The sequence below is a fragment of the Salminus brasiliensis genome, chromosome 18 (assembly GCF_030463535.1).
Source record: "Salminus brasiliensis chromosome 18, fSalBra1.hap2, whole genome shotgun sequence".
NCBI classification, from domain to species: Eukaryota; Metazoa; Chordata; class Actinopteri; order Characiformes; family Bryconidae; genus Salminus; species Salminus brasiliensis.
Window position 1 is genome coordinate 27301961 of NC_132895.1, and position 27047 is coordinate 27329007.

Consider the following 27047-nt stretch of genomic DNA (forward strand, 5'->3'; position numbering starts at 1 on the left):
TACTCATACAGAACTATGATTTAATTCTTTAAGAAATGTTTACACATTTACAAAACTTTTAACAATGTACAAATTATCCTAGCTTAGATGTTCACTTGACTGCATATAAAGGTATTTTGCTAAACAGTGAAAGAACTGTAATTGGGATTTCTATAAAATAATTATTAAAAGAGGTTGTGATGAGAATTAAGCAATACTCAATATTACTCTTAAGACAGATTCTATTATTTATTAAAGTACATTAAATAGAAATTAAGTTCATTTAAAAATGCAGAATTATTCCTTCATAACTATAGGCTAACAAGAACTATGGATGGACTGATCACCTGAAAGAATGTTTTTTTTTTTTTTTTTTTTAAACTCTTCATAACATTAACATTTGCTTGTTTTATGGAAAAATACAAATCTGTAAATATGGCCAAACATTATTTGCATATTAAAACAACTCCAAAAGCTAATAAGAAAAAAGCAAAAGGCTTTTTGCAATCATTCTTCCAAAGACAAATGTTTCAAAAGATGTAGTGAATAATTTGTCTTCATACATACCTTAAGCTCATCAGAAGATTTTACAAAAGTCTTAAACACCTAATTTGTTCTTATAATTTCATAAATACATTAAAGCAGGGTTGTTCAATCCCAGTCCTAGTTTCGCTTCAACCCTAATACTGAACACCTGATACCAGGTAATAAAATCGTTCCGGGGCATATGACTATAAGAGCAGGGTGTGTTGGATCTAAATTCTTCAGAAAGTTAGATCTCCAGGACTAAGACTGAGCACCCCTGGCTTAAATGTGTTTTCCCACTTTCCAATAAAATATTAGTCTCTTATATAGCATGTTTTACAACAAAGATTTAACAATCACATAAACGTCACACACTAAATAAAATCTCAAGAGGAAAAAAAAAACAAAAACAAAAAAAAACCAACAATAACAACAAAAAACTTGATTTTTAACAAATAAATTAGGTAAATGAATATTTGTTCCACTTTGTCAATATAGGGAAACATAATAAATGAAACATTTTTATTACCTACTGATCCAAAAAGAGAATATTAGGTTAGACTTTAACCTTAAACCAACTGATTTGAAAGTTGAATTTATAGCATGCACTGGGGATCCATATGAACGCTTAAAATAGCCAATAAAATGTTTTAAATGATCCCATAAGACAATTTATATTCATATACAGTCTTTTTACTTTTTCTTCTCTACAGAGGCAAAAGACAGAATTTTAAATGTTGCATTAAGCAAGCTCATTGTTTAAAAGGGCCCATATTCAACATTTTGGTTGTATTATTACATTTTTCCTTGAAATCCACTTATCCATTATAATTACTACACCTTCAGGACAAATATAACATAAATGAGTTCTGTTTTGATTGCCCGTCCTGGAGTGGAAACACTCCTGAGAGCTGCAGTATGAATGAAGAGGGCTAAACTGTGATAGGCTAAATAGGCAGTTAAAAGTAGATAAGTTGGCATCACAGAAACGGTGATTAAAACAATTAGTTTTCAACCAATATTTACATATTGCTTCAACTTTTATTACCACAAAGCAATGCAAATTTAGTCGGGGTCTTCTAACCCATCGATTTGGGAGGGATTTGTGTGCCTACACAAACACTGCATGTTTACGGTCTGTACATATTGAGGAGGTTCTGTGGAGGAGTTTGGCAAATCCAACATCTCTATCTGATTGGCCTACTTGGAGACTTGCTGTTGCACATGAAGCAGGAATTCGTAATAAGACAGGGCAGACTCGGTCCGGTCCTCAATCATATTCTGCATAAAGCTGGTCTTGTGAGGGCTTTCATCTCTGTGATATAAAAGAAAAGAAAAAAAAAATCACTGTAATGTCTTTGTTTTATATGTACTTTCCACTTAAATTTCACAAAAGGCGGCCAACCTGATAATATGCAAAACAGGGTAAAAAGGCCGCTGCTCTTTTAGCCAGCCAATGAAAGCTCTAGTTCTGGTGGACTCTGCTGTATCCAACTCCGGTAGCAGATTCTGTGAAACACAAAGCAGAGTGCATGTCATGTTTATAGCATAATACAGAATTATGTATCAGCACATCATAACACTATGAAGTCATTTCAGAGCATTTCTTTGGTTCCATTTATCATGGGATTTTGATACAATGTACAGAAATTACATTCACATTTTTACAAAAAGGATAAACCAGCAAAAAAAGATATGCAAGTTTTTTTGCATGACCGCAGCAACATACAGTGTATCACAAAAGTGAGTACACACTTAGCATTTCTGCAGATATTTAAGTGTATCTTTTCATGGGACAACACGGACAAAATGACACTTTGACACAATGAAAAGTAGTCTGCGTGCAGCTTATATAACAGTGTAAATGTATTCTTCCCTCAAAATAACTCAATATACAGCCATTAATGTCTAAACCACCGGCAACGAAAGTAAGTACACCCCTTAGTGAAAGTTCCTGAAGGGTCACCATTTTGTGTGGCCACCATTATTTTCCAGAACTGTCTTAACTCTCCTGGGCATAGAGTTTATCAGAGCTTCACAAGTTGCCACTAGAATGCTTTTCCACTCCTCCATGACGACATCACGGAGCTGGTGGATATTCGAGACTTTGCGCTCCTCCACCTTCCACTTGAGGATGCCCCAAAGATGTTCTATTGGATTTAGGTCTGGAGAGATGCTTGGCCAGTGCATCGCCTTTACCCTCAGCCTCTTCAATAAAGCAGTGGTCGTCTTAAGAAGTGTGTTTGGGGTCATTATCATGCTGGAACACTGCCCTGCGACCGGAGGGAGGGGATCATGCTCTGCTTCAGTATTTCACAGTACACATTGGAGTTCATGTGTCCCTCAATGAAATGTAACTCCCCAACACCTGCTGCACTTATGCAGACCCAGACCATGGCATTCCCACCACCATGCTTGACTGTAGGCATGACACACTTATCTTTGTACGCTACACATGCTTGAGACCATCTGAACCAAACAAATTAATCTTGGTCTCATCAGACCATAGGACATGGTTCCAGTAATCCATGTCCTTTGTAAACATAGCCTGCAAACAGTTTGCTGAAGACTTCTTGTGTACAGACTTCAGAAGAGGCTTCCTTCTGGGGTGACAGCCATGCAGGCCAATTTGATGTAGTGTGCGGTGTATGGTCTGAGAACTGACAGCCTAACCCCCTGCCTCTTCAATCTCTGCACCAATGCTGACAGCACTTCTGCGCCTATCTTTCAAAGACAGCATTTGGACGTAACGCTGAGCATGTGCACTTAGCTTCTTTGGACGACCAACGCGAGGTCTGTTCTGAGTGGACCCTGCTGTTTTAAAACGCTGGATGTTCTTGGCCACCGTGCTGCAGCTCAGTTTCAGGGTGTTGGCAATCTTCTTGTAGCCTTGGCCATCTCCATGTAGCGCAACAATGAGTCTTTTAAGATCCTCAGAGAGTTTTTTGCCATTAGGTGCCATATTGGAACTTTCAGTGACCAGTATGAGAAAGTGTGAGAGCTGTACTACAAAATTGAACACACCTGCTCCCTATGCACACCTGAGATCTAGTAACACTAACAAGTGACTAACATGACATTTTGGAGGAAATATGACAAAAACGTGCTCAATTTGGACATTTAGGGGTGTAGTCTCTAAGGGGTGTACTCACTTTCGTTGGCAGTGGTTTAGACATTAATGACTGTATATTGAGTTCTTTTTAGGGAAGAATAAATTTAGACTGTTATATAAGCTGCACACAGACTACTTTTCATTGTGTCAGTGTCATTTTGTCAGTGTTGTCCCATGAAACGATATACTTAAATATCTGCAGAAATGTAAGGGGTGTACTCACTTTTGTGATAACATTTACAGTGTATGCAACAATACATTTTATTAGTAATAATAATAATAATAATAATAATAACAACAACAACAACAACAACAACGTTTTGATGGGCGGGCTGAAAAATATATTAATTAAAAACAAGATGCACTGTTGGAGACTAACCATGTTCAGGGGCACATTCACATAGTTCTGGACTCCGAGCACTTGGCTCAAAAAAGAAGGGTTGCAATTTCTTCCCACCCAGAGATACAAATCCTGAAAGACAAAGAGTAATCATAGTCAATATTTTTTTGTATTCACTGTTTATTTGAAGGTAAATGTAATATTCTGTAACTCTGCCATTCCTTTTCCCCACAAAATGTTTATTGATTATACATTTCTACTATGACACCCTGTCAAAAACATAATTAGCCATTTAATTATCAGCCGTTCAAATTTGTTCTCTTTTCAAGTAATAAACTCTGTGGTAACATAGTAATTGTAAAAGCAACAATGAAAATGACAAAACTAATAGAAGTCGATAAGTATGTTGGAGGGTTACTGAACATAATATTCTCAATATTTGAGACCCAGACTCGATCTGTGAAGCCTACTAAAACTAACCTAACCTAGTGAGAAAAAGCTAACCTAGCAGGCAAAAGCGAACCTAAACAAGCTTAGCCACCTACTGTGATAATTCTGTCAATTGTCCATGTGGGTTAACTGATGGCAGAACATCTGATTCTTAAATAAACATAAGCAACAACTTTTGCCATTTTTGATTTTACTCAAAGTTTAATTAAATATAGGGCTAAAATGTTTTTTGTTTTTGTTTGAGTTGTAATAATTAATGTAACACAATCATGCTATTATTTCTTTTTTTTTATGTTTCATATTCTTTTTGGACTTTGGATCACACTGGATGGTGATTTAGTGTGTGAACTATTTTGCACTGACTGAGCCTGTATCCATCAGGAATGCTCCATCTCTGCTGAGTTTCTCCACAGTCAACTGAAGCATTCTAGGCTGAGGAATGGTGCAGTCACTGACGTTCAGTGCTCCCTGTGTACAAAGGCAAAAAAGCAAAATACATGCCATGAGTTGCTAAGGAAACACATGTAAGACTGGGCAATTAAATAAAAAAACCTGACTACTGATCTAAACTGACATTTAGAACATCAATGTAATCTTGTACACACAGATTATTTCAATATTTTATTATTCTGCTAACATATATTTTTTATTGTTAGTCATTTTCCCCACTGTGTCCATGCATTACAGCCCCTTAAAAACTACCGCATAGGTAGTCATGTAACTCCACCTAGTCCAGTCTGTGATATGAAAGAAACTCAAACACTGAGCCAACTGTGCAACTCTACCTCGATTACAAATAATAATTATATAAAAATGCTAATCATAATGACGTCCTAGCGCCCAGCACTATACACATGCTACTTGTATTGTTTGCCACATTACATTTATCCATTTCTTCAAGGTCTGCATTGTGTAGTCAGCAAAGCTGAGAAACACAGCTGTAACTGGGTTAGAATAAGCTCATTAGACACAGAATTGTACCGCATAACTTTGAATGAAGTAACAATGATAAAATTATAACTATTGTAGTTTATTGGGTCATTCAGTACATATTGTTCCCTAGATTTAACAATTGTCTCTTAAAAGCTAAAATAACTTACCGGTTTACCCTCAGGCCACTAACTGGTTTATCCCCTTACTAAAGGCAGGAGACATCTCATGACCGGAGACAGGATCATCATTGTTTCTGAACCACTTTGTAGAGGTTAATCAAAGTACATTTTGGACTATATAAGCTAGTCAGACTTTATTCTGGTTTTGCTGAGTGCTCCAAATAAGTTAACATCTTCAATCTAGAGTAATTCTATTCTCTTTTAAAGCAAAAAGCAGAAACCGCCCCTTTAGCTAAGTAGGTTTTCCACATACCAATTGGTAGCAGCCATACAAAGAAAATTATGCATGCAACAACTAAAGGGTAAAGTGCATATGTGCAATTAACTATGTGCCCCCCTTTATTGTTCCATACTATTTCAAATTAAAATACAACAACATTGCTTAAATTACTTAACGGCCAATATAATCTTAAGGCTGTCTCACCTCATCAGTCAAGTCGTCTAGTCGGTAAAGGGAAGGGTGGATCATAGGCATAAGGTAAGCCAGTGGCTGGTACTTCAGCTGACACATAGCAAACACTCGATCATCCAGCCGCGTGCTGGTCCCTGTTCGAAATGCTTTCTGAAACAGAAAGGCTTCAGGCTTCAGCAAAACAGCAGCTCTAGCTATAGCAGATCTTTAGTCTTGAAGGTTTGGGTTAAGTTCCCTGACCTTGGTTCACACATTTTATAGTAAAATGTATATGGTCAGGATTATAAACAGTAAAAGAGGTAAAAAGAAAATGGTACATGGAATAGAAAAAACCTAGGAATGATATACTAAGAAAGTTAATATAACTTTTAAAGTTATATTTACTGTTCATTTTAATCATTCTGTGTAAAAAAAAAAACAACCAAAAAAAAAAATAAAATAAAATTCTCTGCTTTGGAATTTATACTATATTTAAGTCTCTTTTGACCACACACAGTCTCCCTTTTGTAATAGGTATGATGCATAGGGAATACATGGGTAGGGGTGTGAATACCTGTTTGAGCAAGGCTAAGATGTAGAGGGGGAAAAGGCACAGGCAGGCAGGAGCAAGAAGGCCAGGTTGCTGCATGGTAAGTACAGAGGTGCGATAGGACATCAGTGAATCGATGGCAGCATTGGTCATAGCATCACGGGCATCACTCAGGCTAGCAGTCACTGAACGATCCACAGCTGCAGAATAATAGGACAAAAAATGCATGTTACCGTAAAATGCTGTGACAAAAGTTTCCAAACTATGTGATTAAACAGAAGCGGCTAAAAAGCTAACACAAATATGTACACCATTCTACCATAAGGGTAGGTGGGGGTCTCGTGCCACGGCCCGCAGGGGTCCAGAAGGATTTTCACGTTCACAGTCATGGTTATGTCATGTTTCAGGACTGAGAGATTTTTCACAGATTTTTACGTTGACACTTGTCGCCATCTTGTTTCATGTTTGTGTTAGTGTCATGTGTCCGTTCATTGTTTTGGTTAATACGTTCCACCTGTGGCTGGCGTATATAAGGAGGGCTAGTGCTAACAGCCGGTTGCCGAGAATTGCACCCAGTGCAACTAATGCGCCCATTGCACTAATAAACGGATTCAGTAGATAGAAGTGGTTCTGTTGGACTCACGGAATAGAAGTCGACTTAGTATTCACCGGTCGAGTTTGTGGAGCTTACAGGATTGAGTGGACCTTTCCAGCTGCAGCTAGCTTAGCTCACGGAGCTAATCTCACGAAGCGTACTCAGGTTCAAGAGCTCAGGTAACGAGCTACACGTACGCCAGAGACTCATGGTAGCTAGCCCCATCACCGGATTGGTTCGGTCTTTTGGGTTTGGCAGCTGATCACTCGCGCACTCTCGTCTCGTAAGTTCAGAGCGCCTGACGAGCGCAGTCTTTTACCCAGTATTCCCCAGGCACAGCCTGTAGGTTTTGGTTCACGTCTCAGTTCTAGCTCGACTCCAGCAAGCTAGCCTAGGTCTTGTGTCTCGCCAGCCTCAGGTGTGCTCTTTTGCTTTGCCTACATTCAGTTGTCACTGATGTGTTTTGGTTGACCCTTTTTCCCCTGTAACGTTTGCTGCCTTTTCTTGTGTTTACCCCATTTGTTGTGTTAAATGAACATTCTCGCTTTGGTCCATCCCCTGCGAGTGTTCACCCTCTCTGTCCGACCTAGCCACTCCTGACAAATACATAATAATGCATTACATAACAATGCACTTGTTAATTTTAAAAACAATAACAACATTCAGTAGACTACAAAAAGACCCAGGTAATAAGCTTGCCATATTAAACAGAATTTGTTCTGATCTATCTCTCTCATCAATATGGTATACTATATACAGACACACACACCATACTATGATGGGTTAGGTCGGGTGGTATGAGTAATGTGTCTCCCCCAAAGTTAAAATGAATGCCACTGCATTCTACAATTGGTAGACGTAAAGAGAGTCTTACCCATGCTAGCCAGCAAACCAATAATGGCTTGAACATCAGCTCCAGCAAATATATCGGACATTGAATTCACCACAGGCAAACACATGGTGTGCACCCGGATCCTCCTTTCTCCTGAAAACGTACAATACAGACATAGACAGTGTTCCATTGTAGTGTACAACCCTGTATTAGAATGATGACAAATTGAATTGAATTTCAGCATTGATGTGTCAGGGTTCTAACTAAGTAATTAATGTTTGTTAATGTCTGATCATTACAAGATATGTTCAATTCTGAACTCCATCGTCTCATAAAAGCATTCACAAAAATGACAAACTAGATTTCAAGACTACAACTAGGCTTGTTTTACAAATGATTACACAATTTATAAATACAAACTTATGATTAATTCATGTAACTTAAAGTTAATGTTTTTAATTATTATGCCTTTCACATTGTTGAGCTTACACAAAAATAACCTCTGAAGTGGTAATACCTTTGCTGGAAGTGTAGAGCAAGGCTGCTTGGAATGACACCACCTGCATGTCCATAAGGTTTTCTTCAATGGACATCTGCACAGCAAAGCCAGCATCAGGGTTAACGTTCGGTAACGACAAGAGGTCGGTAGACCGCACAAAAAAGTTTCCATGGAAGGTGTGTATGGACAAGCCTAGGAAAAATAAAACAGACCAAGTAAGCCCCTGCTCATGTACTGCACAATACATACAGTCTATCTATCTCCCATGGGAAATGACTGGTCACTTGTCACTCTGTCGCCATGCAATTAGGCAAGGTTATCTATTTTCAGGAGCTCTTAAAAGACAGCTCAGCTATAGGAAAACAGGAGAATGATGTTGAAAATAATTTTCCAGAACAACAAGATCTGCCAGGACATTTGACTCCATGACCAAAAATGAAAACACTGTGTTGGTTTAACAGGGTTCCTAAAAACCCGAAAAAAGTTGATCAATTTTCCAATGTGTTCATCATTTCAAATCTACTGCATCATTAATCTATAACGACACTGGCTTCCATAACCGTTTTCTAAGAAATCTTTTAGAACAACCTACACGGCATTAGTGACTATGCCTATATACAGGTGCTTAAAAGAGAATCCCAAACCTTTAGTGCAGCGTATCCTCATAACAGCCTCAAATCCAATCTTACGGGTGAGGTACCTCTTGAGATCTTTTTGGAAGCGTTCTGTCTGGGCAGGGTTGTGCTGGCTGTGATATGAAGGGTAGAAGTAAACGCTTCCTGCTGAATATCTAGATATACATCCTGTAAAAAAACAAAACGAAACAAAAAAAAAAGCGCTTAAGAGTTTCTGCTACACAATTTTAGGACCAAGTATGACGTTTACAACTTGTTTTTGTCCAGAAGATCTGGTAGTAGAAGAGCACTGCTGTGAGGATTTGACCGCATTTAGCAACTAGAGCATTAGCAAGGTCAGGTTGATTAATGATAACCATCCCACCTCATTCCCCACCCCTCAACTCATCCCAAAAGTATTAGAATAAGTTGCATCTTTTCAGAGAACACAGTTTCAGTGCTCCACAGTTTAATGCTGGGAGCCTTTATACCCCTTCAGCCCACACCTGGCATTATGCAGGAGCCCTATTTTATTGCCAATACTTCAGTACAGAGTCTATCCACACTGTGTGCACATTTGTACATCTGTATCAGCAATGAATGCAACCTAAAGTAACAGAATATTCATTATAAGTGGTTTTCTACAAACATACAATATACATTCTTGACTTATAATATTTACACCATCTCAATGTACATACAGTGCAACTGCTACAGCAGGAGAACACTGAAGCGAGGTTAAAAGCTATCGCTGGTTGAATGGGTAAATATCATGATCAGTTATTTATGTATTGTCAAGATTTTTCATTATTATCCAGAACATTATTTGATATTTTTTATGCATATAGGTACCAGCATTGGGCTGCTACTGGTTGCCCACCTTGTTTAACACCTGTAGATTCTCAAAAAAAAGTATAACTCATACTTTCTGTGTATGTTGACAACTCACTCTACAAAACCTACGAAGGAGTCCTGTAGTATCTGGCACAAAGACTTTACCATCAGAACTACCGTCAGTTGCTAGTGGATCAGCCTTCCTGAGAGACTATTCCACATGTCACACACCACACAAGGTCAGCTGTTTTGGAGTTGGTCAAAATCCAATTTTGTGGTAATGAAAATGTTTAATGCTTTAGAGTGGAAGGAAGGTAGGCTACACGCTTCACAGGTTTATACAAAGGACTTTTTGCACTTATATCAAGTTCTCTTTTTTTCTCCGTCACCTCTTTTTTTTATTTTAGTACAATGAATGGCAACTTGTTGTGGCTCTTTGATGCTTTGGACAGTTTTGCTGCTAGTGGTTCAAGGGCTCTTGTTAGGGGGAGTGACATAATGAATTCCAATCAACACCAGAACATAGCTGAAAATTGAGTTGCCTCTGCTAGAAGGCCAACCCTGGCTCGCGCTTGGGCAAAATCAAAGATATTGTTGCGGTAACAAAATCAAGATTTTGGCCCTCTCAGTCTCAAACCCAACTGAAAATATGTGGTCTCAACTAAATAGGGCAAACTCAGGCATCTCAAAGAGAGATTTTTTTTTACACAATAAAAGCATGAGGCTTATCCATTTGTTTAGGACATACAGATTACTAATATTTGTATATGTAAGTTTTAGTTTGTTTTTTGTGGAGTTTACTGTTTCTTGGAGCCACAAACCCTAGCTGAAAGAGAGATACAATCAATGTTGCAGTTGTATATTTGAAATAAACTGACCTAAAGTGGCAAGATCACAGTACTGTGCACTCAGCAAAAAGAGGTCCACGGCCACCTGCTGTCCAGAACAGTCAAGAGCCAGTTTCTTATAGAAATCTGTCGCAGGAGAAAGATGTTGAACATCCTGGGACGAAAAACAAATAAGAGTTAATAGCATAATCACCATAAACTCTTTATTAAACCAAATTGCTCAAAAAAAAAACATTCAAAGCACCATTTACCATATTTTAATATAGATATAAGTGTAAAGTATAGATATAAACTGTAAAGTTGCTTTACCAAAGTTAAAGTTCTTCACACTGACAAATAACTATTAAAAATTAAGCTGCAATTTTTTAAGCAATGCAAAAATAACTGATTGGGTCTGGGTTCCAGACAGGGGCATGTTTGTAATAGAGATGTGAAAGTGTAAAAAAAACAAAAAAAACAAAAAAAAAAAAAACAACTTTTAACTGAATTTAAATTGGTTAAATTGGCAAATAATATTTTTTTTTATTAGAGATGTGCAAGTGTAAAGAACCTTTAAATTGGTAAAGACATTTTACATCAAGTTAAAGGTTATTCACACTTAAATCTCTATTACAAAAGTGGTTCTTCTATGGCATCACTCAAAGAACCATTTGGAGCACTTTTATTTGAGAATGCAGTATATCTTGAATTTTGGACTACCGTATTAATATTAATCTTAGGAGATCAAGGCAGGAAACCTTTGCTGATGCTCTCTGGTTGGGATCTTCTCTAGATTTCAGAGCTCCCACACCCAAGTTTGGAAGCTGGGTCTGAAAGACAGTTACTCGGCCACCAGTGGGCGACATCAGCTTAAAGGCAGCCTGTAGGGCTGGACCCAGTGCAGAATGAGTCTCCATTGTCTTTGTGAACATTTGAGGTAAACTCTTCAGCAAGTCTCGCACCAGCTACACACATACACAAAAAAAGACAGTATTAAAAGATAGTATTCTGTACATTTTTTTAAAGGCACCAGCATCAAAATAAGGTTGGGCATTGCTGCTATACTATATGAAAGGTTATAAACTCCAGACAACTGACTTTATATATCTATTCTTAAGGAACTTGCTAACTGAAATGCATGCAATTAATTAAATGAAGAGATGGGGGGGGGGGGGGGGGGGGCGACTTACCTCTTTGCATTCACTGAGATTTACTAAAAGGCTGTCAGGAGTAGGTAAAAAAATATCTAAAAAGGAAAAAAAGGAAATTAATGAGTAAAAATAACAACATAAATAGCAACACATCACACCAGGATTCTCCAGACTAATCAAAACTGGACATGGAATACATATCCTGTAAACAGTTTTTGTCATCATATGCACAACAAACAGGTAGTTACAGTGTACAATGAAATCTTACTTTGCTAATCCTTCACTAATACACCAGCTATAAAGACATATATGCAATACATATATGGGAAAAACTATACAGCATAAGTTAAATACTAGACTAAACCTTAAATAGTCAAGTAAGTAGTCGACTTTAGACATAGGAGAACATAATCATTATATTATATTATTGGGTTTACTGTTTACACAGCACTGTCACTTAGCTGTTAGCTGGTATATGCATTTATTTTTGCATATTGCATTACTAAAGTGGCTATTAATATTGCTAATCACTGTATCGGGACATTAATGTAATTGTATTACTAAATAACTGTTTACAGAGCAGTCACTCAGTTGTTAGTTTAAATATTATACTGGATATAGAGATGTCTTATTGGTATGACAATACACACTGCACAGTCATCTGCATAATATTTATGTGATATTTACTGCACTTAACACTAACTGCTTTGTTCCTTCTTGTATATGTATTTGTACATATATGGGAGGCTACTTTGCTCTTTATTTTGCTTTGGTCTAGTTTGCTTAGCTTGTTTTTGCTTTTCACTGCACTTCTGTGCTGCTGTAATACTGTTGGGATTAATACAGTCATCCATCTATCAATCTATGAAGTAGCTTAGCAAACCGTTAACACTGCTGTGCAGTATTGCGCAAAGAGCATTGCAGTAATGTTACATGTGCAGTATTGTGCAAAGAACATTGCCATAAGATGCACTGTGTATTATTGCAACAGTAGTATGCCAGCAGTAATGTAATGATAGTGTGTGCAATCAGTTAAATATAGCTCAATAATGATGTGCGAGTATGTGCTTTGGCCAGAGTTCAACTACTCAGATTGATGGAAAGGGGCATCCTGATGGATAGAAAAGTTTTGTTGTCCTGGACATCCCACTCCTGTAATATCTGTCTAATAATAGAAGTGTGAGGAGGCTGTGTTTTAGAGAGGGGTGTGTACTGTCCCCTGTTGAGTGCCCTTCAAATGTTCCTGGTGTGGGGAAGGCTGCTCCAGAGATGGACTGTGCAGTTTTGAGCACCTGCTGGAGAGTCTTCCTGTTTTGGTCCAGTTTCCATACCAGACTGTAGTGGAGCTTGTAAGGACCTGCACCTGTGGAATTTTGAGTGGTATGCCAAATTTTCTTAGCCTTCTAAGAAAGTAATAATTTGCCATGTGTTGTAGGAGTATGTGGAGTAGGGTCTTCACCCTCTCCATCTCTGTCTCACCTATATAGAGCGGTCTGAGCGACCTCATCACAGCCACTTCCTGGGCACCCAAGGCACATCCATCTGATAGTTCAATTTAATGGAAATATAATAAAATCACCTGTGGCTTACCTTCAAGGTCTGAAACAATGAGCATCTGTGGCTGGGAAAGTCCATCCTGCAGGTTGTAGAAATGAATCATGCTATCAAACGTGACGAAGCCAATCTTTGTTCTTGTATCTCCTGGAAGACTAAAGAGCATAAAAGCACATTTATAAAAAAAATATTAGCTCTACTAAGACTCTACTAGATCATGGCTACATATAAAATGTGCACTTACGAATTAAGATTCTCTAGAAGTGACTGGCAGACAACATCAAGATATCCTGTTTCCACGGCGTTGTGGGACACATCAAGCAAAAACAGGTATACAGCAGGTTGTGGTGGTCTCAGCTGGGTGGCAGATGCTTTCAGTTAGTAAACTTTTTTTTTAATTTAATGCACATCATAAAACTAAAGCAACTTTTGAGGTCCCAAAATTATTTAAAATCGTAGCAGTGTAGAGTTGCATAAAGATCACATTTGTGAAGGTTTCAATTTTTAGAGTAGAAAAAAAAGAAAAGAACACCATGCAAATGTGGGCACCCACAACTTCATTAAATTAACAGGGATATGGCTTTTTCACAATCATTTTAAAAGGTCATGTCTTATATAAATAAACAAATCAGACCCCCCCCAAAAAAAAAAAAAAAAAAAAAAAAAAAATCAGCTATGGGCTCTTCCTAGTAGCTGCTTAGCTCTTATGAAAAATTAAATGTATTGTCCATGAAGCTGGAGAACGCTACAAAAGTGTCAGCTAGCTACAGTCTTAGTTTGTAATGTACTAAGGAAATGACATCCACCTTTCCTGGTAACTGCAAAGTTGAATGAATTAAATGCTGTGATGATTATTGGAAAGGCAAAAACATTTCCTGCATCCTCACTACAAAATTCAGCATCAGACATTTTCAAACAAGCATCTAAGTAAATATGAAGAACTTTGGATTTGATTTAATAACATTAAATGCCAGCAAATTCTGGAAGTAAACATCATACCATCTGTAGAATGTATGGCTTCAATGGCGGAATAATGATGCAAATGGGGTGTTACCAAATACTGATCATGCAGAGTGTACAACTTTTTGTAAAAGATGGAAATAAAGTAATATTGCTTCAAATATTAAATAAACGTGTTATTTAACTATCCAACATTTGCTTATCAGATCATATTTTACTTACTTAGCTATTCACAGTAACAAACTTTTGCATGCATCTATATGTTAATTCATCATCTGACATTATTGATAAGACACCCACAAGGTCAAATGAGAGGGTTACCTTGAATGAAACCTAAATTGCTTACCATGTATTCTGAGGGAGCAATGAACTCAATGGTGGCATTCTGAACCTCTGGCCTTTTATGTGGCTCTCCATATGATTTGCTGACTGGATTGTACATGAACTCCTCAGGAACTAGGCCAACAAAAAGGATAAACAAAAAAAGCAAGTCACTGAATATTGAAAAACTACTGGATTTTCGATTCAGTCATTTAGACTAATAAATGTAGCCAAACACAGATTGTATTAATTCCTGAAATGTAAAGTTTACTCACCATCATTGACTCGATAGCATAGGTTGCATTTCCACCTCCTCTGATCCAGGAAGGATACAAATGGATTTATATAGGTTCTACAGGAACGACAACGTACTATGGTGCTGGATGTAACTACTGGCAGCTGCTACAGAGGAACAAATAAAGACAGCAGGGTATCCGATTCAATCACAGTTGAATAAAAACAAAAACGAAGTACATGAAATTCCCTTTGTGTTTTCCTAGTCTGATCAGGTAAGGATTACATTAGTCTCTTGAAAATACATGTCTATTTTATCCCACTAGTCCTCCTATTTATTTGATGTCCATGCAGAACACAAACCTTCAGATAAAAATAATTAGAAATGCTGAAATATGTACATGTAATCTCTAGCTGAACCCAATTCACAGATGTGCGGGCTAAACTGGCAAATGATTAATGTATTTCAAGTGAAAATAATTTATTTATTAGGTCCAAAGCATGAAATCTTACTGTCCATTATCAACCATACCAATACAAATTTTCTTCTCGTTCTTATTTCTTTATATACACACTTTATATACACCGGAATATTGTTTCGGTTTTGTAGGAATTAAGCAAAATTGGAATCTCAATTGCTCCATGAAAAATAGAAAAACAAGAAATTCTGTATGAATGTAATCAGATCTACACAGCAATGTTTCAACATCTTGTGTAAAGTCTTCTTAAACATTTAGAGGATACTACTAAGGCAAAAATGGAATATGAACAGAATATAAATAATAACTTCCTACCACATGTTTAATAAGACTTGAGCTAAGACTAGTTTGAGGGGCCTGCCAGTTTGGCACACTGGACATGCAAATAACTCCCCACAATGTCTTGTCTGCACAGCTTTATATTTCTTGCATACTGCAATAGGTGGGTTCACATTTTAACTGCAAAAAAAGACAATTTCTTCACTTTAGTGTTTAGTTATTTTACAGTGGCAAGATAAGAAAGTATGTGAACCCTTTGGAATTTTGGTTTTCTGAAATTAATTTGTCATAAAATGTGATCTGTTCCTCATCCAAGTCAAGCGTATTGACAATTATAATGTGCCTAAAATAATAACACAAAAAGAAATCTGATCATTCAGGTCTTCAATGAGAACAACCATAAAAATCCAGTGCTAGTGGCTAAAGTATGCCAAAGTATTGAGTTACCGATCTCAAAAAAGCTAATTGGGGTCATAAATTGTTGATTTACATAAAGCTGAACAGGTTTGCAAAGTGATTTCAAAGACTCCTATTTCACCAGTCTACAGTGAGGCAAGCAAACAATTTACAAATCAAGACAATTTGGGACTGTGTCTACTCTGCCAAGAAGTGGGCGCCCAGTCAAAATGACCAAGAGCGCCACAGAAACTCAGAAATAAGGTAAAGAAACAACCGAGTGATCGCCAAATATTTGAAGGAGTCATTGGTACATGCTAATATGTGTGTTCAGTCTGTAAAACCTTGAACAAGCAGGGTGTCTATGGCAAGACACCAAGAAGAAAGCAGCTGCTTACTTAAAAGGACAATGCTGTACACCTGAAGTTTGTAAAGGGGGGCACACTGACACTCCACAACAGTACTGGCAAAATGTTTTGTAGACAGATGAAACATCATCATGATTTGGGCCTGCTTTGCTGCATCAGGGCCTGGCCAGCTTACAATCATTAAGGGGAAGATGAATTCCCAAGTGCATCAAAAATTCTACAGGATAATGTGAGTGTCTGTACGTCATCTCAAACTGTAGAAGTTGGGTGATGCAACAGGACAAGGACCCAAAACAAAGCAAATTCACAACAGAATGGCTTATGAAAAACAAAAACCAACTTTTGGAGTGGCCAAGTCAGAGCATCAACCTTAATAGGAATTGACTTGAAGAGATCCATACACAAGGCGACCAAGGAACATGACAAAGCTAACTTGAATGTGGATCAGATCACATTTTATGACAAATTTATGCAGAAAAACATAAAATTCCAAATGGTTCTTTTTCTTTCCACTGTACAGTCATCTCTTAATATTGTTAAAATGAACATCAAATAACCATATATTTAAAGATGTTAATCTATAAAAATGTAAAATACATTTTTAAAAAGTGCATCAACAAAAAAGCAACTGCTAATTTGCAAAAACCTTCTCAGGCTAATAATGTCTGAGATGTGCAAGCTTGAACATATTATGACCATATTTAGAATTAGACTAAATATCAAAATATTTAGAGGTCAAAACAAAGAAAGTGTTAAGTGCTTTTTGCAGTGATAAAGAGTTAATACACACAGTATGGAGTAAACAGTTAAGACAGAGATTAACGTATTGTTTGATGAAGGAAAGGCCTTATCAGGGAACAGGCTGCTCTGCCTCCCCAAGGCAAAGTAAACAGAGAGATTTGTTTCTTCTCGGTTTAATCTTTTATTTTCAGTTATTTTAATCAAAACATTTAATGCTTGAGCGTTTTAGCTTCCTACTTTTAACATAAAAAATTTTTTGCCTTTTTTTTTTAATAAATCTGGTGAAAGCAATTTTGGCCTTTGGACAAAAATTTTACAACATCTGCAAAAGTGCAGCTTAACCAAAAAAAGTATCCAATTTAACCTACGGTAAAGATATTAGTTTATTCTAAAAGCACTGCATCCTGCCATCAAGAATTTATACACCAAATGAAATACAGAGAAGGCCTGTAGAATCAGCATTCTGGTTGAGTTTTCCAGAGTGATAAAGAGCAAAGTTCCAGAGGCACACAGAGTGCTTGCAGCCTGACAGTTCTTCACCCCATCTACACTTGGTCATTTTACATGAAACATACCATGGCACATTTGTTTATATATGGATTGCTATAGGTTATGTTATTCTGTACACAAGCTTCTGACATTACCTGCTATCTATATTATGCATTCTATGCTTTGCTATTAATGAATAATTGCTGTTGTACTTTAACATATAGTAATATTTTTACTGTTCAAGCAAACAAAAAGAAAAAAAAAGAAAGTTAATTTAGCACTAGAAAAAAAGCTCATTTAAATCTTCAATTTACTGAAAGAACAAGAAATATACATTACTTACTGAGAGATCTTTAAAAGGGTGCAACAACAATCCAAGAGGCAGTTTGGCTTTGTTTAACAGTGACTGTGTCTGAGGGATGCTGGTGAGTGTACTACGGAAGACCCTGTGGAAAAGAAGAGAACTCCAAATAAACAATTTGCAGTTATATGTACCATCAATTCCAAATTCTACAAGGCATTTCTGACATGAATTTACTCTGGGCTACAGTTGAGTTTCTGCAGGTCCTGAGGCAAGCAAGGTGTAGGGGCAGGAATGGGTCCAGGGGGCAAGAGAGTTCGTTCCTGCAGGAGGTTCATCACTCTCAGTGCTTCAGAGGTCTGAGACTGCAGGCTTAATGTCGACATGGTCGGGCTCAACTGAGCAGGACCTACAGAAGGCTAAACACAACACAAGGACCAAGAAAAACAATTTAGTTGTGATTCATGACAAATGAATACCTTCTGATAAACACTTACTTCCCATCACTTATCTTTTTAACATTCCCAAACTGGACTAGGCGTCATGGGCCCAAACTGCATCAAGCCACATTGGCATACTTTGTGCTGGTTTAAATAGCATGGTCTTTGATTCAATTTATATCAATTGATTCAGACACTGACAGAATGTGTTTTGAGTGGTGGAGCACAATGCTAACTTGCTGCTACTTTTTCCTTTGACTCTTAAATGTACTCCTGAAAAAGCTTAAAGTCAACCCAGGTGCTGCTGTGGTTTTACTAAAAGACAGAGAAACAGCAAGTCTCAAACACATTGTTTTTTAAAATACCACAAACAAACGGTCATTCGGCTCAAATCTGAAAACAAGGCTAAGCACCTGACAGTACTGTTGAGGCAATGAGCTATAAGGCTGAGTCAGAGGGTGCATAGGTAATGTCTGGGGTGTCCCTAGCATGCTCTGGTAACCAGGCACCAATGAGGGATAAGCAGTGGAAGCTTTCTTGTTCATCTGTCCAGGCTGAGGTGGGTATGGGCCAGCTATTGCAAAGAGAAACAATGAAACAATGTTTAATGTAACAATGTACGACAGACACAGGTCATTTTTCATTAATAAAAACCACTAGCTCACTCTACATTACTCACTCATGGTTCCCATTTCATGTTGATCAGAGCTGGTAGGGGCCCGAGTGATATCATGTGCTGTAGGTATGCGTCTTGGTACTAAAAAAACAAACATGAACATAAAGGAAATCATAAACACACAGTCATTTTCATGTGCGCAACTAGTCAAATAAATATTTATCTTCTTTAAAATGCTTTTAGAGATCACACCATTCCAGCTACTGCTCTTGTGAACATTAAACACCATTTTCTGTATGTGCTCAGTTACATTGTAAATATCTAAGTATTGTTATATTATGACCAGTTAGTGCAACTTTCTTAAGACTTCTGCTCAGAAAGTTACAATCAGCTTATGGCATCCATGCCCTGTTGGTACAAGTTAGAGTTATTTAAGACTAAATATGTTGCAGTACTAAAACTGTGCGCTAACAATTTGGCCTTTGTATGGGAACAGAGGTCAATGTACACTTCCAACATCAGACACTAAATCATCTCCCATTTTATAGCACCAGGAAATGTACTAACGGCAAAGGTATACGAAGAACTTATACAGCAAAAACAGTTGAATTATTAACAATTATTAAAAATTTCAACCATCAAAAGTTTAAGCTTTAAAGAAAAAAGAAAAAAAAGTTCCCTATAAGCACAATACCTGAACAAAGGTCAAAGTAGCTCAGGTTTTGCAGTAACACCCGTAATTTTGTTGTCTCACTTTGACAATATGCTCCTGGTAAAGTGGTGCAGAAGAAAATCTTACCCCACCAAAATGATTTGTAAAACAAAAACAAATAAAAATAAACAAACAAAAATAATCAAGCTTTAGGTTAAAATGTTCAGAGGCTCATTTCACTAACCATGGATTCTCCTGCTTCTAATTTTAATGTTGGCTGGGTCACACTTCAGAAATGACATCATATCTACACGGCTAAGTAAATTTGCACTCTACCTGGCATGAGGATGTTACCGGCAGGAGCAGGTGGCGGGCCTGAAGACTGCAAAGCATTACAAAAAGAAGGTGGGGTCACATTTCCCGAGCTGTAAGCCATGGATGGCTGACTAAATCCTGGGTTTGAACTAGGTGTCACTTGATTGTCCATGTATGGATCCCCAGTTCTAGGTTGCTGATGATGCTGGCTTAAACTGTTGGAAACTGGAACGATTGGGGAGCTCTGTAAAGGAGGTGACAGGGGCACCCTGTGGTTATGCACAGCAGGTTTAGCTGGTGAAAAGGGCTGCAAAGGTCCCTCTGGTGGCCTGCTGGGCACAGATGAAGAAGAGGGGCTATGGTACAGGCTGACTCGTGGAGGAGCTGATTGATAGGGTCTGGGGGTGTAGTAATCTTGGTCAGGCAGCAGTGAAGCTTTGGACGGAGACATTGTGGGAAAGCCCGGCGGGGCTGCTACACATCCTTGAGCTTGGGGATTAAGGGTTGCGGGAATCTGGAAGGGACCTGAGGAAATAAAATGATGCCAAAGATTAGCTGTATTATCTTAGATTCATTTCCCCACACATAACTTGAAATGTACCTTGTAGTAGGGGTGGGTGATATTACAGACTCTTCACAATACTGTATCTTGACACAGAGAGCGCATCCCAATATTTAAATGTGAAACAACAAGCTTTAAAAGGCTTTTAAAAATGCTTTAGCAGTGCCAGAGCGAGGAGGAAGGTCTTTAGCAGTGGCCAACAGTGGGCTTTGCAGGAAACAGTCAACATCACTATATGGCCAATTTCTAAAATGTACATACACAAGTCAAATACATCAAGTTCTCTATCCAAAAATAATTACAGGATCAGCTAATAATCATTAGCAATGTTGCCTTTTTATGCTTAAGATGTTTCCCAATAACAAAGCAGCAATTTAGCACTTTACTTAAAATATAGTTGATTTAGGTAAAAAGTATGCAGGATACAAAGTGGCATGCTAAAGTGTGAGCAAACCTGGCAAATTTCTTTTTACTGTGAACAGCTACTAATGCTGCTACTAGTGCAATGTCAAAATATTAGAATATTGTGTGAAAAGGCTACATTGTTTTCATAATTTAATAAACTTTCATAACCATTACATGTAAAGTGACATATTTCCAGCATATATCCAGACATATTTCCATTTCTAGTTTTACTTTTGAAAATCTGAAATTCAGTCTCTCAAATTATTAGAATATTTCATAACATCAAACAGAAAAGGATGTGCAATACAGAAATACCCAACTTCTGACAATCAGCTTGTGTCACTGCAATGAGGTTATTGAAGCCCAGGTATCATGGTAAGAAAACTATTTGGTAGTAGTTCTGGCACTGTAGGCAGACCTACACCTGCTGTAAAAGGAAATGGAAAAAATGACCACCAATGTCTGGAATGTGAAATAGTGTGTACAATACCAACTGCGCCATCTGCCTACCGGTTTTCTCAGTAGTCAGAGCTCCACAGTTCAACACAACTAGCTAAAGTTCACAGCGATCCCTCAAGTCCAGTTGTTTAGCCTTCCTACTCACTAGCTAGTGATTACAATGAATTTAACATCTCCTAATTGATAAAAAAAGAGCTGTTATGAGCTGTGTAAGATGTTTTCTATGCATTGCTATTTGAACATACAACTGCTACCCAAATTATTTTATATTGTGGATATCATTTGTGAATATAGTAAGTGGCAGCAGTGTATAAGTGGGTGTAGAAGCTAATGAAATGAGTAAATGTGTGTCAGTTTAAATAACCACTTAATATAAAGTGCAACTGCAATCAAATATATGCATCTGTCAATTTTGCACTAGCCCTCACTGCCGTTAAAATAGTTACTTTTTGGTCTGATTTTTTCATCTCTGGATTTCAGACACCTTGGAGACACTCCTTCCCGACTTTATGACCTTGACTTCCAAATTAATAGGATGCAAAATTTACTTTCATCTGAAAAGAGGACTTTGGACCACTGAGCAGATCATCTTCTACCTAGTCTACACTGTGTGCAGAATTATTAGGCAAATGAGTATTTTGATCACATCATCCTTTTTATACATGTTGTCCTACTCCAAGCTCTATAGGCTTGAAAGCCAACTACCAATCAAGTAAGTCAGGTGATGTGCATCTCTGTAATGAGAAGGGGTGTGGTCTAACGACATCAACACCCTATATTAGGTGTGCTTAATTATTAGGCAACTTCCTTTCCTTTGGCAAAATGGGTCAGAAGAGAGATTTGACGGACCAAAATTGTGAGATGTCTTGCAGAGGGATGCAGCAGTCTAAAAATTGCCAAACTTTTGAAGCGTGATCAGCGAACAATCAAGCGTTTCATGGCAAATAAAAAAAAAGGTAAAAACACACTCACACACACACACACACACACACACACACACACACACACACACATGTGTTAGGGGCAGTGAGTACACACACACACACACACCCAGAGCGGTGGGCAGCCAACTCCAGCGCCCGGGGAGCAGAGAGGGTAAAGGGCCTTGCTCAAGGGCCCAACAGCGACAGCTTGCCGAGCCCAGGAATCGAACCCACAACCCTGTTATCGATATCCCGGCGCTCTAACCGCTGAGCCACCACTGCCCCAGCCAACAGGGTCGCAAGAAACGTGTTAAATTTTTTTTTTTTTAAATATATTAAATAATAAAGAAAAATAAGTACATTGCTGATGCAAACACTGCACTGTATTGGAGTGAGACATGCTTGCATGTAGTGTCTTCACTCATACTTAAAACTTGAAGCTTAATCATTAATTACCACCATTGTGTACAAGTTACATGTTTTTATAAAGCACATATAAACACTGCTTAAGCAAATTTAAGGTAAAGGTAAAGGTGCACGTACTTGTCACTGTACAGTGTGCACTGTACAGCGAAATGTGTCCTCCGCATTTAACCCATCTGGTAGTGAACACACACTCACACACACACACACACACACACACACACACGTGTTAGGGGCAGTGAGTACACACACACCCAGAGCGGTGGGCAGCCAACTCCAGCGCCCGGGGAGCAGAGAGGGTAAAGGGCCTTGCTCAAGGACCCAACAGTGGCAGCTTGCCGAGCCCGGGAATCGAACCCACAACCCTGTTATCGATATCCCAGCGCTCTAACCGCTGAGCCACCACTGCCCCGTTTAAACTGATATAATTAAACTGATAATAAAAGTAACACACACACACAAACACACTATTACTGTCAATTACTGTGGTTGTGGGAGCTAAACTAGACCAAAAGATACCAAGCATTTAAACTGTTTCAACAGTAACTTACTCAAACTTGTAATTAAATATTCTAATACAATGAGATACTGGATTTCTGATTTTCTTGAGTTATAGGCAACGCAGATACATACAAAAGTAAAATAAAAGGCTTGAAATATGTCTTTAATGTTTAATGAATATAAATGACAGTAGTTTTGAACAAAAAAAACACCACACAATATTTTAATATTCTGAGATGCACAGGTCAATTAGTAGAAGATGAACTGATCTCCTTAATGGGGAGTATCATGCGCCATGCTAACTAGGAACAGCTTGTACATTAACAGTGGATTACTTGCCACAACAGTGCGGAAAATACAGTTTTACTGCTAGATTTTTCTGTCTATGATTGCTGGGGATCATTAGAATTTCCAACACTACAAGAGCTGCCCCGAATAAACCACTACACACTTTCAGAATATGCACACAAACAAAGTCTCAACTGACTTGATCAGAAAACTCAAATCTTCGTAGGAGTTTCCCCGCAAAGGGCTACATTGCACAGAAATGGCCATGGGGAAGAAAAGAGTGTAGACACCTCATATATATGTATTTAAAAGTTTATCTATATTAATTTGCTCAAAAACATTTGCCGTTATTGTTAGTTAGCAAATGCATAAAACAACCTCAGGCTAAACTTAAAAACTGATGGCTACATGATCATCAATTCTTTTGTAATTGCATGTAATTAAATAATCAATCTAGATTATTCTACCATCAAAACAGTTGTTTGTTGCAGCCAAGATATTATTTAAGTACAAGTTAGTGTGTTTGGAGGAGGAAAAAACAAATCATGAAACTTTAAATACAGATTCAATACATAATTATATAATTGCAAAAAAAACAACATAATAATAATAATAAAATAATGTCCCTTAAGATGCCTTGGCCAAATAAACTATCAAACTGGGGACATGGTTAAGAATATCTAAATGTTCATATGTTACTTGTCAACTTAGGATTTCAGAAGTTAATTAGATTTCAAAATGCAACTGTACATGAATAACAGTAAACAGTAACAGTAAATATTTGGACACCACCTTGTTTTTGTTTTTAAAAGGGTGCCTATTTTATGAAAAGAACATCTCCCTAACTGTGAAGCTTGAGAGAGGATTGATTATGCTTTGGTGTTTCAGCCAATGGTAGGGGAAATATTTTACAGGTAGAGAAAATGGATTTAATTAAATACCAAGTGGAAAACATCACATCATCTGAGTGAAAAGAAAAAAAAAACAAAGAAAAACAAAAAACACTGCTGGAAATGCAAGAATGCCCTGGAAATCAAAACAGATGTTTTGGCCCATTTATTTTTTTGTTATTTTAAAACTGTTTTAAAACACTGAAGTACAAATAAATAAACTTGATAAAAATTTTAAATCATCTTCAACTTCATGCCTTTTGGAAATTAGGTCACACTTTTGCACTAAGGGTGCCCAAACCTTTAGACGCATTTTAGATTTAGAGAAATAGTCAAACAAAAGCTGCTACATAATGATGGAGCAGTGGTTAGAGCTCTGGGGCTGTTGATGATGTGGGTTCGATACCCGGGATCAGCAACCCTGTTGGACCCTTGAGCAAGGCCCTTCACCCTTTCTGCTAAAATATTTCATTTTAGTGTACAAATTTTGACAAATTATCAGTTTAATGACATGGGACTTGGAACAGATAAAGAATATTCTAATTTATATAATGAAAAAAAACCCTCATTTTTCAGATTCAGTAAAGATTAATCAAAGTTGAAGTTGACTTTTTTTCTTTGTTGTGATATTTTGTAGCCAACGATTATTTAGAGTACTGAAAAACACCCTGGTCACCTCCACCCAGTCAAGCTGGTTGACCAGCATTGGGCATGCTTTTGTTTGAGTTTGACAGTTTAGCTGGTCTACCAGCATGACCAGCTTGACCAAGAAGCTTATCAGCATAGGGTAGGTTTTCAACTTTAACAACCAAAATCCAGCTTAGATAATCGGAAATCAGCTACAAGCTAAATGACCACAGAGTAATATTTTTTTTATAAAAATCACAAAATTCTAAAATACATAATGCACAAAAGAGCTTAATTACTCAATGTGGCGTAACTACTTCAAGACCACCAAAATGATCAATCGCAACAACCTGGATCTGTACCTATGGGCGTATCTTAAAATGGAGAAAAAGCTTACATAAAGCTGTTTGTGATTAGTAAAAAAGTTAGCGAAGCTGAAAGATCGTTATTTTAGGACTGTAAGCCACATAGGTAAATCTTTTCTTCCCTCAAGTTTAAGCATGTGTATGTGCATGTGCATAACCAGATAACGACTAGTTTACATCTTCGGTCTCACGGTCTTCTCCCTTAACATCACAGTGAGAACACAAATGACAAACCAGCCAGCAAACCGTTCACTGAGTGACAATACTTATAAACACTGTCCTGGCTAGCTTTAAAACGCTGGCAGTACAAGCAGTTTCTCAAAATAAGTGTACCTCTAACTTTTATGTAAACAAATACAAAGCCCTAGTTAAACTAGAAAGCTATGTTTAGACACATAACCGTCCAATCATTTCACCAATCCCTTATCAAAGTTTAGTTTGTTATTTTAAACTTAAATTTAAGTCGAAGGAACAATTAATTAAACGGAGCCTTGATGCTTTGGAGGATGCGCAATACCCCCTCTAAACTGTGGAAACGATTTATGAAGGGAAGTTGTATGTCTATTACTTTTCCACCTTTATACAGGGTTTTAGAATTTAAGAGTTTCCTACCGTAAACAAAGCTTAACTTCAAAGTCACCAGTAGCTAATTGCGTCACAACAAACACATATTAGCTTTAGCTAGGTTAGCTAATATACTGTGCTAGTCAAGCTAGCTGACCATCCAAAAGCATGTCAACCTACATATAGGTGTCACACTCAGCTGTCTATATCAGTTTAACAGGCTCACGTTACGTGTAAGGAGGACTAAGGTGAGCTGCTCAAGTTTAACAGGTCGAATAAAGTTAGATCACGGACTTATGTCCAAGAGCAGTGACTTACCGTTGACATGTGAAGACCCCCCAGTACCGTTCTGAGAGTTAATACCACTGTTGGACATCATGACACTGTCCAAGAGAAAACACTCAGATAAAATCGGACGTACTTCGCTCAGCTGACCAACTAAACCAGCCAGTGAACCCAGCGACGTGACCAACCACGACCTCCTTTTAGATAGAGCAGAGTGACCAGCGCTTTCCCAATTCAGTTCAGTACTGATTACCTCCGTCTTATAGCTGTAGCACACTGGTCTCTGTCCAGTCTGTCCACTAAACAACCATGATCGCGTAGCTGTGTTCGCCTACGTAGCATAGGCCCTTTCTAACCTGATCGCCTGCAACATGTATTCGTTCACAGGAAGTGGAAGCGAGTTTGCTCAGGAGGAACGCACACTCATCAAGCATGCGCAGTTAGTACACGTGGCATTTCCTGTGCGCAGCTGAGTTGTGATCGTACTGGAAACAGGTATGACGATGGCATGTTGCATTTCTAAAACCTCAACTTTAGGAGAATAAAAAAAAATACTTAACTTTACATGTAAATCAATGTAAAATATTTTATATTATTATTCAATTCAGTAACAGCAACAATAATGACAAAAGTCGTGACAAAACAAGTAAAATAAAGGTTTTGACAAATTTACAAAGATTTATATATAAAATATATACATATTTTTATATATGTATATACGTTACTAAAAATAACAGCAATAAGCATTACAGAGACAGAGAGAAAGAGCCAAAATCAGATCTATCCAAAATTTACTCAG

The 27047-nt window shown here is 37.7% G+C and overlaps 1 protein-coding gene across 2 annotated transcripts; it reads right to left on the reverse strand.

Moving 5' to 3' along the window:
* Nucleotides 1-26656, reverse strand: sec24a (SEC24 homolog A, COPII coat complex component). Of its 2 annotated transcripts, none has more exons than XM_072661393.1 (22): nt 26282-26656; nt 19978-20481; nt 19053-19130; nt 18787-18947; nt 18171-18352; nt 17976-18078; nt 14922-15045; nt 14672-14781; nt 13610-13722; nt 13402-13520; nt 11851-11906; nt 11419-11625; nt 10712-10835; nt 9030-9188; nt 8404-8577; nt 7929-8039; nt 6484-6659; nt 5943-6080; nt 4770-4874; nt 3996-4088; nt 1910-2013; nt 1-1819 (listed from the first exon to the last, which is right to left on the reverse strand). In XM_072661393.1, the coding sequence occupies exons 1-22, from the start codon at nt 26340-26342 to the stop codon at nt 1705-1707; spliced, it is 3117 nt and encodes a 1038-aa protein (XP_072517494.1). In that variant the 5' UTR covers nt 26343-26656; the 3' UTR covers nt 1-1704. The 2 variants fall into 2 exon arrangements, with proteins under 2 accessions (XP_072517494.1, XP_072517493.1); XM_072661392.1 differs by having other exon boundaries at nt 14922-15048.
* Nucleotides 26657-27047: the final 391 nt, after the last annotated feature.

Excerpts from the sequence above, each read along its gene's own strand:
- sec24a (XM_072661392.1), bottom strand. The coding sequence starts at position 26,342 with ATGATGTCCAACAGTGGTATTAACTCTCAGAACGGTACTGGGGGGTCT. Across the intron at positions 19,131-19,977 it reads CGGTAACATCCTCATGCCAG|TACCAAGACGCATACCTACA; the intron begins GTAGAGTGCAAA and ends TTGTTTTTTTAG. Across the intron at positions 10,836-11,418 it reads ACCAGAGAGCATCAGCAAAG|GATGTTCAACATCTTTCTCC; the intron begins GTTTCCTGCCTT and ends TTTTCGTCCCAG.